At 36.3% G+C, this 12767-nt stretch overlaps 3 protein-coding genes across 3 annotated transcripts in view; 1 reads left to right on the top strand and 2 right to left on the bottom strand.

The window, feature by feature from the left end:
* The window catches only part of LOC105131404 (uncharacterized), a 1163-nt gene extending 705 nt beyond the window's left edge, over positions 1-458 (top strand). Inside the window, exon 3 of the mRNA XM_011034355.1 lies at positions 4-458. Coding sequence (XP_011032657.1) covers positions 4-249 — 246 coding nt within the window. The 3' untranslated portion in view covers positions 250-458. The remainder of the gene's footprint in view (positions 1-3) is intronic.
* A 780-nt stretch (positions 459-1238) lies between these two features.
* On the bottom strand, positions 1239-5915 carry LOC105131403 (homocysteine S-methyltransferase 2-like). The gene is made up of 7 exons (XM_011034354.1): positions 5469-5915; positions 3950-4006; positions 3650-3876; positions 3091-3220; positions 2731-2934; positions 1774-1845; positions 1239-1528 (listed from the first exon to the last, which is right to left on the bottom strand). The coding sequence occupies exons 1-7, from the start codon at positions 5670-5672 to the stop codon at positions 1370-1372; spliced, it is 1053 nt and encodes a 350-aa protein (XP_011032656.1). The 5' UTR covers positions 5673-5915; the 3' UTR covers positions 1239-1369.
* A 652-nt stretch (positions 5916-6567) lies between these two features.
* Positions 6568-11310, bottom strand: LOC105131402 (serine/threonine-protein kinase HT1-like). Its single transcript, XM_011034353.1, has 6 exons — positions 10342-11310; positions 8610-8731; positions 8197-8405; positions 7945-8119; positions 7719-7853; positions 6568-7053 (listed from the first exon to the last, which is right to left on the bottom strand). Exons 1-6 carry the CDS (start codon positions 10691-10693, stop codon positions 6847-6849), a joined length of 1200 nt encoding a protein of 399 aa, XP_011032655.1. The 5' UTR covers positions 10694-11310; the 3' UTR covers positions 6568-6846.
* Positions 11311-12767: the final 1457 nt, after the last annotated feature.

Here is a 12767-nt window from a genome sequence, read left to right as displayed (position 1 = left end):
GGAAAAGAGCGTCGCGAAACCACGGATGTTGGAGAATCCTACCAAGAACGACAGAAAACAAGATATGCATTGAGGGATGGAGAGGCTTTGATGAATGTGCAAACTTCAAAAGAGAAGAAAAATATGTCATTCCAGCAGAAAGAGAAGAGGAAACGAGAGCTTGGTCAGGCTAGTAGGGGGAAGAATTATGTTGAAGAAGAGAAGAGGTTGTTAAGGGAAAGCGGTGTCTACTCTGGTTTTGATACGTGATCACCGATGCTCCTTGTTATGCAAGGGACTTGAAAATCCTGTTAATTTAAGGACTTTCTTGTACCTATATGATTGGTTTGTACCATGCAATTAGATCTAGTGTGATTTACCGTGTGTTTTTTGATAGATTTTTGTCTGACCGGAAAATCAAAGTGGTAAATTGTTAGCTGATATACTACATTTTCTTGCCCCCATCCAAGATTTCCATTTGTGTTACTGGGCAGAGCTGCTTTTTGACACCTTAATCTTGATTCTGTTTCAGATCTTATCAATGAAAATCGTGTGCACCTTTAGTTTTTCAGTATCTATGCGTGTAGTAATTATTCGGAGTAGGCGAAGCTTGTGGGTAAGTTGCCCGAAAATGTCATGAATGACTTCTGAGATGTCTGTGAAAACTTTAATAGGGTGGAGTATAATCAAATAATTCAGATCAAAATGGTGTCCAACTTTTGACTGTTCTACAGGGGTTATTAGAAATATCTTATTTGACTTAAAATCCTGTCTCACAACAATGCAATAAACAAAATGTCGATCCTCGGGTCAAGAGTTCCAACAGTACATAAAACAAGGCTGTCGATCCTCGGGTCAGAATTCAATAGCGGTAGCCTTTCGAAAACTGGTAGCTCATGAAATAGAAACCTCAATCTTCTACAAACTTCAGCATGGATTTGGTCATACCACGCAGGGCTACAACAGTACAAAAAACAAGGCTGTCGACCTTAATCTTAGATTTGGTTGAACACTTCCTCAATATCAGGGAAAAAAATTTCATACCACGCAGGGCCTTTCTCAGCATCCATGTTTGGGTTTGGAATTACATAGACCCCATGGGAAGGCAAGCGTGGTCGCTATCCTCGAGTCAGAATTCAATAGCAGTAGCCTTTCGAAAACTGGTAGCTCGTGAAATAGAAACCTCAATCTTCTACAAACTTCAGCATATATTTGGTCATGCCACACAGGGCTACAACAGTAAAAAAAACAAGGCTGTCGACCTCAATCTTAGATTTGGTCGAACACTTCCCTCAATATCAGGGAAAAAATTTCATACCACGCAGGGCCTTTCTCAGCATCCATGTTTGGGTTTGGAATTACAGACACCATGGGAAGGCAAGCGTGGTCACTATGAGGATAGCGCAGGGGATCTACTGGAAAGAGTCCTGTATATGGCTCTGATAGTATTGGGAGTTGTTCTGCAACAGCCTCCAACAAGGGCAGCCCCGATCTCACACCATTTGTTTACATATGATACAAAATCTTGATCTGATATGCCTGTGTTTTGCTGCAACAGAAAGCGGGTTGACACAGTTAAATGGCATATTAAAAAATAGAACCAGCCGTGAAGTTGTAAGATACAGACAGAAAATAGTGTTCCGCAAGGCAAATTTGCTTGCAATTACTTTTGGAAGAACGTGAGAGAATCCTTTTCTTGAAATAAAAAGGACTAATTGATGCCTTCGAATATTATTAAAAAACAATATGGAAATAATTTCCATGTGCTTTTCACAGCCATCAAAATGAACTCACCACCCATTCCTTCCGCTTGCCATCGTAACTCTCTCCACTGTTTGGATAAATAAGTATTGGTTTTGTAGTCACCTGATAAAATCATTCATGAAGAGAGAATTTTCATTAAACAAAAGTGCCAGACACCGTTAACTTACTTTACACACGCATGCGCGCACCCACACACTCACATATCCAACAACTATTTTAACATAAAATAGAAACCATGAAGTCAAGGGGCAAGTGTTATAACTGTTGCTGCCATAGAACACCCACCATAGAACAGCCACCCAAGTCATCTAGTATCAAGTGAGCTATCCATTACCACATTCTTTATACCGACAGTGCACAGTGGAACATAGTGCAAGACCATATTGGACTCAAAAAAAAAGTATAAAACCATCAATATCATCTTAAATCTCTAACATAGACAAGGAGCTTATTCACAAATTTAAGAATTGAATGAACTCAATCTTAGATTTGGTCGAACACTTCCCTCAATATCAGGGAAAAATTTTCATACCACGCAGGGCCTTTCTCAGCATCCATGTTTGGGTTCATTCAATTCTTAAATTCAATCACAGTTCTTGGCTTTTTAACCAGAGAAAAATAAATGATAATTGTAAGTTCAAACACTATCGAAGAAATTAGGCTATTGTTAATTTATTGACCAAGAAAAGTTTTAAACCCAGTGCAATCATCGACAACAACTTCAATACAGTTTTGTGGACATAGATGGCAAGTATTATTTTTATGTTCTCCTTGCTTCATTGTTGTTTATATTTCTAGCACTGATAAATAAGTTCATTAACGAAAGAAAGAGTTTTGATGGTCAGTTATTGTACAAATGACATTGGTTTGAATTTGCATCAGGTTGAGACAAGTTATGGCCACCAATAATGAACACTGTAGTTCAGTGCTTCATTAAGAAAATTTAAAAACGTCAACAAAAGAATAGCAGGAAGACAAAAAGCATACCTTCTTAATGGACAAAATCAGTCCATGAATAAACCTAGGAGGTGTGCAGTTGATCCCTACTGCAACTACATTCTGGCATGATTCAGCAATTGAAGCACAGTCAAGCAAAGAGTCACCGCTAACCACGTTAACACCATCTTTAGAGTTAAAAGAGAACCATGCAGGAATCTTTATGTCTTCTTCCTTCAAGAGTTCAACATAAGCCTGAACAAACACAGACATAATCAATGGGGAAATAAGCACCAAAATGAAATGTAGCACCAGTATTAACTTCGTTTCCTCTTCCTAGATTTGATCATGACTTTCCTCTAAGAGAAAGAAATTAAAATGTTATGATATGAAAAAGGATCTGGTCAATACCTGAGCTTCTACTTTATTTGGAACTGTTTCAAATGCTATGAGGTCAGCACCTGATTCTGCAAGAATCTGTACCCTTCTGCGATGAAAATCTTTCAAGGTTTCAAGGGTAATTGCATCGCCATAGTTCCCACTGTAAAGGGAGAGCAACAATAAGAGGAAAAGAAAGAATAATTAGAAGTTTACTTTCTATTAAGGATAATAGGAAACCCTCTTTCAGAAAGGATATCAAACCACATTCTGAGGACATCAAGCTTAAGGCCATGTTCATTTTCTCAGATTCAATAAAAAAACTCTTTAAGTGTAGGTCTCTACAATGCTTTTAAAACATGACTGTTGATTGGTGTTTGATAGTGAACCACATTCTGATACCATCAAGCTTAGACCGTGTTCATTTTCTCAGATCCCATAAGAACTCCAAGTATTAAGTTCTCCACAAAGCTTTTAAAATTAAAATTAAGAGCACTAAGAGACATGACAGTTGATTAGCGCATGATAGTGATATAAATAGATATGTGCAGTGATGCAGCTCATGCAATTACTTGACTAGAGGTTGACTCACCTGTACTCGGATCCATCAGCTAAATAAGCTCCATAACTTCCAATGGAAGCTGCAACTAAAATAGGTCTTTGTTTCAGAACCCTACCATTATTGCTATCAGGAGAACCTTTTTGGCATCTATCATAATAAATATCCCTTGCCTGACATGCAATTTCCACGCTTTTCCTGAGCAAGGATTCACTTTCTTCACTAGAGAAACCTTTTGCCTCAAATCCCTGGATGGTGGCCTGTCCATATTCAAGTGAAACTGAGTGTAAATTCCTCGTGCCCCCACAAATAGAAAGAGATCATTGTTATTACCTGATAAGATGCTGTGATGATAATATCTGCACCAGCTTCAAGATAGTCAAGGTGTACCTGCTCGGTCAAGAAACTCATTAACCAATGGAAAGATACCACATATCAACATTTCATATGGTTTCATGTATAACCAAAACTTAAAAATAAAAAATAAAAAAGATTGTGAAATAGAAAAAGATGGCAGCAATTCCTAAAATGGTAGTTATTTATCCATTAGCAGTCTTGATAACAAATGAATCTACACATCAATTGCATTTGGTTTTCCACATTAGTACTTTTACCACTGGAATCAATAAAATATTGTTGCCAGAAAGACAAAAAAAAACACTTGCAGTTATATGGAATTTTTCCTAAGATGCATGTTATTGTGATTTCTGAAAATTAAACTTGCTTTTCATTATGCTAGTTTCTTTTCCTTTTTATTTATATGGTTGCTTACATTTCTCATGCATGAAGTTTTACGAACACATTTTTCTTTGCTAAACTAAAGAACTTAAGAAAGACGCAAGAATTTTAAGAATAAATATCAATGTAGGTTAATCAAATGTTTTATGTGCTTAATGTTTGTCTTTGTAACGCATATCAGTTTCTGTAATATTAAACAAATCTAGTTGATATATCTGTATCTATTTCTACGTAATTGTTCTGAGGAAATACTTTACAACCCCCCCAACCGAAAAAAAAAACCCCTGACGCAAAAGGAAAAAATTATTAATAATTACAATTGCATGCTTGTCCAAGTTCAACCCCAATCCTCAACCAATAACAGAGTGGTCCCGTTTCATTTAAAAAACCCATTGTTCAATAAGAAAGCAGAATGGCTCAGATTAAATACAATATACTATATTAAATACTCTGAAGTCCCTGCAGATTTTCAACCAACACAAAACAACATAGCTGAGTTTTGACAAGTAAGCTCGAAAACGTGATGACCACATCGACATGGGCCATGGTCGTTTTTCATGGTCATGGGGGTGAGTCTATCCAGATTCCAACTTTTATAGTGCAAATCTGAGTTTTTGCTCTACCAATCAAGAAACAAATCTATAAAGTTGATTCAAGAACACAAACACACTCCCAATCATAGATAGATAGATAGAACTGAAAACAGCCCACATGGCGGTCCATACTCTTCACCAATTTAATTTACCACTGTCCTTCTCTGTTGTAAGCTAATGCCACTCATATACGCTCAAAATTTCCAATTGACCTCACGCACCCACCCCCTTTCTCTCAGAAGGGTTTGCGTGACATGAATTCGAAATTTCGGTCAGCGAAAAATGACACAGATTTCTTCCTACTTTATAAGTCTTGGCTTCTTTTTTTTTTTGTTTTTCCATGTTCTTGCGTTATAAAAAAGATTCAAGGGTCTAAAGGCACCATTTGCTCCACATTTAAAAGAGAAAAGAAACTCGAAAATCAAAGCAGAGACAGCAACAGAAACACATTAATATATATATATATAGATAGATATATATAGAGAGAGAGAGGGGGGGGGGGGGGTTTGCGCGGGAGGCACCTCACGAACGAGATGGGGGGAAGTAAGAAGACACTTGGCACTCCAGAGAGGATCATCGAGGTCAGCGTCGGGTCGTTCGAGCTCCGTCGCGAGACCACCGTCGACAATGGCGACGCCGCCTGATTGGCGGAGGAAATCAGTCATAAAGGACGAGGTCTCGGCGGCTGGATGTCCCATCTTAAAACTTGTGTCTTTCCTTTCCATCAGAGGGTTTTTGTGTTTGAAAAGTTTGTCTTTCCTTCCCAGTTTATGTCAGTTGCTCTTTGGTTTGATTAGAATAATTATAGAGTACAAATGTTGTGGAGAAGGGCACCCATAAGTTGTCCAATCTTTGCAATAATATCCTTTCTACTTTCAATGTTTACTTTCCAACCCCTCATGTTTTTCAATTTTTGTATCCAATCCTTCGACAATCATTTAATTTAACAAAATAATGGTTTCGTCTTGATAATTGGATATTAGCTTAGCCATTTTGTTTAGGAGCTGCCTCTACTGTAATTACTCAAAAGGATTTTCCTTCCTTTTACCAATGAAAGTTTTCCATGTTTACAGAAGAAGAAAGAAAATCGCCTCATCTGTCATGGTGTGCAGCACAAGAAGTCTCTTACTTCTTTACAGCAAACCCCCAAATGGGGCAACAAGAAGAGTAATCTCTGATGCAATCCGGACACCACCACCTGCTAATCCAGTAACATCGCCATGAAAATAGCACAGGAAAAGATCCCAGGTGCTTATCTTAGGCTGGTTTGGTTTCTGTCATATACTTTGGCATCCTTTTGATTCTCATCTTCCTGGCCAAACTATTTTACAGTACTAATGATTTACTTCAAATGCTTTTGTTTTCGCATAAACTAAGATGACTGCAAGCAATTTATTTTCAAAATCTGCATGGTTTGAGAAACAAAATCTTCAAACTTCTGTTTGGACTCAGAATAGTACTAAAGAACGGCATGTGATTTCTGTCCAAGGTTCAAAATATTCCATGGATAATATTACATTTATTGAAATGAAAACTTTTGATTCCTTTTTTTTATCCACAAAAACTCCTGATTTCTAGCTTCCATCCATCTCGATTCCCATAATTTATAGGCAAAACTACTCTCTGAATCACAACTATCTCACAAAATGATAGACAAAATAAGTATGGAGCTCCAACATTTCCAAATATTATAATTCTGTGCAGGATAATAATTACAGGGATAAAAAAGTTAACTTTTATTACACTGAAACATTTAATGAATCAACTAGAAGCAGAAATTCTCTTGCTTCTAAAGTTCTTTGTTCATGTGCTTGAGAAAACTGTGATCTAGTGAATTGCTTCAATACCATATGAGCATATATGACCGGTGGAAGGTGGAAGGTGGAAGGCGAAGGTGAGCTACGGACCACGAGCTGGGGTAAAACACAAGCAGCCAGTTGATTGATCTTCGGGTAACATGCCACCCCCTTTGCTTGTATCTATTGCTTCGAGCAGCCTAACTACCTCGTCCATCTCAGGCCGCTTCTCTGAATTTGCATCCCAACATTTCCGCATGACACTTGCCAATGAACTTGGGCAACATCTAGGAATTTCTGGCCTCAAATGCTGTAAAGATTATTTTCAACATTGAAATTATCAACATAAGATGGTACGTTAAAACCACAAACAAGCTAGATTCTAAAAAGGCAATGTCCAGTATAGCCAAATTAACAACATAAGATGTAGTCCAACCGGGGTTGAAAAAAGGTGACACCAATCAGGTCACCTGGTCCGATGGACCACCAACATTATGAGAGCACTAAAACAGCTTTAATGTCTTTGCTCATACAGATATTTACACTTCGCTCAGCATCAATGATCTAGATGGAACAACATTATGAGAGTAGTGAAACAAACACAGCTTCAATGCCTTTGCTCACACAAATATTTACACTTCGCTCAGCATCAATTATTTAGTCATGTGAGTTAACCTTTGGGTCTACAATCTCAAGAGAACAGGAGATACCTTTCATGCCTTTGCTTATTAAAAAATCAGTACTTTCACTTTGCACAACAGCAATTATCTAGTCACACGAGTAGATATTTAGGTTCAACTCTGTAGCACATATCATAATATATTATGCGTTACATAATACCATATGTAGGTATTTTCCTCAGAATGTACTCTGGGATCTTACAGCTGCAGGGATAAAACTATGGGGCATTCCAAATTACAAGAAATAAAAATGGGGTTTCCCGCTACAGTTATCAAAATATAAAAGCAAACAAACCTGTCGAACAACTGCAGATGAAACTTCTGCAAAACTAAGATCTGGATAAGGCATGTCACAGCAATAGGTTTCCCACAAGCATATACCAAAGCTGTATACATCGCATTTCCTGTTGTAAGGCTTACCATCCAGGACCTAGACAATTACTTAGTTAAAATCTATTATCAAGATTTCGGATAAAGGGAAAAACTATAGCAAGAGAAAAGAAAGAACAGGGAGCAGGTACCTCAGGGGCCATGTATCCAAGAGTGCCAGTTTCCCCAGTCATGTCCCTTGGGTTCTGAGCCTCAACTCGAGCAACACCAAAATCAGCAATTTTCAAAGTTCTAGAAGCATCTAACAGCATATTTTCTGTCTTAACATCACGATGTACAATCTTTTTCGAGTGCAGGTAGCTCAAACTGCAAAAGTGGATCAAAGCAAAAACCTATAAGTAAACATCAAATAACAAACAATCTAATTGAAAATATTTACTTACCCCCTAGATAAGTCCAAAGCAAGTTGAATCACAATCTTAAAGGCAAGTTTCTTTCTCCTATTTCTGATTAAAAATTTCTTTAGCGTCCCACCTGGAAGGTACTCAACAACAACACAACACGCTCTAGCAGGAGGAGAATTGACGCTGTCGCTTGAAGAACTTTTGGAAGGGATCTTAAGATTGGAAGTTCCCATTGAAGCTCCAACAAACTGTAATGGATGATTATAGTTATAGATTTTAATACTATGATACAATGGCGACGCATCTACAAAGCTTGTGATGGAAACCTAAGGAACAGAAACTATCCCAATAAAAAAAACGCAAAAAATAACTTGGAGAGAACTTTTTGTTTATCAATGGAAGGTAACTGAAGAAGACATCAACCCATTCATAGATGATGGAGTACCCTTTACCTTCGTAACGTTAGGATGGTCAAGCTTATGCCAAACAGCAACCTCTTGCTTGAATGATGCCCGGAGAGCAGCAGTTTCAGCAGCAGTGGCAATGCCATCCTCTCCCCAGTCCAATACCTTCACTGTAATTTTTAATAGTTGGCAGTGAGGACCTTGCCAAGACAAATAATTATTGCATATATGGAGTGATTGTTTGATGTTTTGGGCAGTTTTAAGGGGTTGGGTGGCGAAGTAGACAATTCACAGTGTCATCATGCTTTTACATATACACAGACAAGCTTGAAAAATACCAACATAGTAGTTTCTTATAATTGCACTAATTATAACAACAATGCTATCAAACAATTAGTGGTTAAAAAAACTTAACATAGTGACACCTATAAACCACACAGCAACATCTATAACAAAGGAATCACACACAGTCTTTTTCTCGTTAATTTGAAATAAGATTACGCATGTCTTGCTAGAAATGAGAAAAGATTTTGGAGGCTTGCAGGGAAACCTCACAAATGTACCAGTTTTTAATAAAAAGATACATGTCACCCAATACAAATCATCTGCTGTAAGTACAGCGTACATCATTGCACCTCTACAGAGCAGCATAATTGATGACTTAGCATGTAACCAAAGTTTTCAATGGCCGAGGAATGAACTTGGAGAATTTGAGAGTGGGAAGGATTTAGAAAGGCATCCTTTCCTTCAGCAAAACATTGAGAACTTGAACAAATATACAAGTAGTCCAAAACTTCTTCATAGAAGAACCTCAGCCATTTACGTGACATCCTAAAACTTGAGCAGGTGCTCTTACCATGACTCACTCAAGTGATACCTATAGTTATCTCATTCCAATCAATGATAACTTAAAGCAAAAAAGAAAAGAAAAGAAATTAATCAAAGTATTTACTCAGATAAAAAAATCAAGAGAGATAAAAAGATAACTTAAGCAAAGATGTTTAGAAATGTTAATAATTGGTCCAATGAATCTGTGTCGAAGCTCAAGCCTTACTGTTTAATCTTAAATTTTGCGTTGATCTTATCTAAAAGAGATATGAACTAAAGTCAGCTTTCCTATTAGCCAATGATGCTTCTGCATTTTTTTAAGCTTCTTTGCCAAGCACTATGTATTGACAATGAATTCTATAAGCTCTCAAAAACAAAATCCAGACCAAAAGAAACCCTGAAAACGTATGCAATAAGACACATACTATCGTGGTTGTAAACCAACATAGCGTGCATGCACAGTAAATAACCATGTGTTCATAAAGTTATAGCCTCAAAATGCAATCATTAATACTTGATCTCTTAAGGCCATGCCTCAAAGTGATGAAATCACTAGGTGTATAATACACACAGTTAAAGGCCATACCTTCCAACTAACATGTGAACCTTTTACTCTGTCTCGTCACCTAAGTGTTTAAAGCATGTTATCAGACTTGACATAAGAAATTCCTTTACGACCTCTATACTTAACTGCGTACGAAGAGGATTTATAGCTACCTATTATCTATCAAACACAAATAAAATATTTCTCAACTTCATTTCAAATAAGGAATTCATTCATAATTATACTACAAACAGATCGCAGAGCTAATCTCACAGATTATTGAAATTTCTATAAGTCAGTGCTTCAGGAAAAAAAAAATATATAAAAGAAAAGAACTTGAATTCCAAAATTGAATAAACATTTCAAATGAAGCAGGAACAAGAGCATAATAAATAAAAACTGCAGTACCAGCAACATCTTGGCCGTCATAATTGCCTCTATACACAGTCCCATAAGTCCCATAAGAAATAACATGCCTTATATCCAATTTTCCCAAATCAATCTCCCACTCTTCCTTTCTTGTCGGTTGCACTTCCCTATCCCTTGACCAAGCACGGCTTAAATGATTCTCTAGCTGAATATCCCAGCTCTTGAAATCTATTTTATCTGCTCTAAAGTACAGTTCTTTATTGCTCACACTGCTCACTTTTGAGCCCAATCTCTTTTCTTTAGCAGTTGAGGCAGTTTCTGCTTCTTGATGGATATTGCTTTTCTGTCCCTTCATTGCCCCTTCTGCTTCCTTTAAATTGCTCGATTCCATTTTTTTTTCCTTTTAAAATTATAAAGCAGAAAACTTTACTGCTATACAGTTTGTTGAAACTATCAGAACAAGAACATCCTTACCAGTGTAACAAAAAATCATTTAAATCATGGAAATAATTAACAAAAAATTCCTAACCTTTATTTTTGAAATCCCAATTCACAATGATGACATTCGAAAAGGTTCGAAAATTAAAGAAAACTGGAGATTCAAAAAAAATTGACAACTAAATAGAAGAACGAAGCACAGCCCCTAAAAAAGCAAAACAAAAAAAATTATTGCAAAAAAGAGAAGGGGGAGAGAGAGATAAAGAGGGAATTAGACAAGTAGGGTTTTGTGGAGGAGACTTTAAGAAGGGAAGGGAAGGGTCAAAGGAGCCAATCAAAGAATAATTCTCCCGCGCGCGCGTGTGTGTGTGTATTGGAGAGAAAAAAACGAAAGGAAAGGGAAGGATTGATATTTGATAGTGACCAAAAATAGCTTCGTGACTGTTTCAAAAATCAAACACTTTTCAGCTTCTTCTTCTTCTTTGTTGATTACTTTGGCTGTTTTCTTACCTGTTTCTTTTTTTAACGGACTTACTGGTATTTTTAAGGATTTGCTTCGACTTCCATGCTTTTTTTTACTCCAAATTGTATAGCCAATTTGCTATATTTTATCTTTATTTTACTTTTGTTTTTTTTTTCTGTTTTTTATTACCCTTCAACATGTTGGAAGGAGGGAGGCAGGTGAGATGAATATGGTGTTTTATATGCTATCCAAGTTGATAAGCAATATATATATATATATATATATATATATATGAAGGTAACGTAATCTACTAAGATATGCATAACTTGGCACGCGCAGATATGACAGCACGCTGCATCTCATATGAATTTTTTGCGTGTTAGATGCATGACAAAAACAATTTTTGTCAAGCCTGTGTGCCACACGCGACACACAAGAAATTTTGTTTTGCCCATCACCTACTACATGCACCCTTAAGAAAAAAAATCACGTGCCAAGTATTAAAACATTTCTGGTGAGGCCCTTGTGCTGCACCAGAAATTTTTTGTCAGATACGTGCGACACGCGCTAGCACAAAAGGATTTGTGAGTGACAAATGTAGTCTATTCATGTATTACACGCGCTAAGGGAGTATATTTCTGTTATTAAACAATATATTGAAAGTTTTAAAGTTAAGTTTTTTTTATATATATATTTATGAATTTATTTTGTTTATATTTTTTTAATGGTAATATGGGTGTCATTATTATTATTATGAATTTTTTTCTAAGAAATGATAGAATAATCTTCTAAAAACAAAAAAGAAATAGCTATTTTTGCTCAGCTCAAATAAAAAAGTTTTTTTTGAAAAAAAACAAGTGAAATGATAAAAATAATAATAATGGAACTGAATTTAAGTAAATAAAGAAATTTAGGGACCAAAATCATTTTAAATAGAGAAGAAAGAAGAATAAATGGTCAAATTATAATAAAATAATAATATGGAACACGCAGTTGATATCTGCAACTAGCCAAAAGCATTTTTGCAGCTGAATTTTATGAGATCCGACGTAAGGATTGACTTGTATCGGCGAGTAAACAGACAGAGACAGAAAGTCAAAGAAAGATAAAAAAGCAACGGCGTCCTCAACACCACCTGTTGAGCCGTATTTGGAAAAGACACCGTTTCATGCCACTCGTCTCCATCCATGCCTAGTAATATTCCTTGGCTGGCTGGACTGGATGGCATTTATTAGCCTAATATTTCGACTGCATCGCGCTTCCATTATCAGCAAATTGACATCCATTATCAGCAAATTGACATCCATTATCCTCCACCCACTACAAGTTAGAACAGTCTCCTATTTCAAAATAGCAATAGCATTGTTTATTTTTTTATTTATTAATTTAAATATTTAAATTAATTTATATATATCTTAACTAATTTTATACAAATCTTAAAATTAACAATCATATAAATTTTTAATTATTTTAAAAGTTATAAAAATTGAATAGATAAGCTTTAAAATAATATTTTTGACATTTCCAATACAGAGCTATTGAATAAATTTGTGGCGGGGGGGAG

Source organism: Populus euphratica, unplaced genomic scaffold, assembly GCF_000495115.2.
Source record: "Populus euphratica unplaced genomic scaffold, PopEup_1.0 scaffold23.1, whole genome shotgun sequence".
Classification (NCBI taxonomy): domain Eukaryota; kingdom Viridiplantae; phylum Streptophyta; class Magnoliopsida; order Malpighiales; family Salicaceae; genus Populus; species Populus euphratica.
The sequence above is the reverse complement of the archived record's forward strand: the minus strand, read 5'-3'. Positions and strand labels throughout refer to the sequence as shown.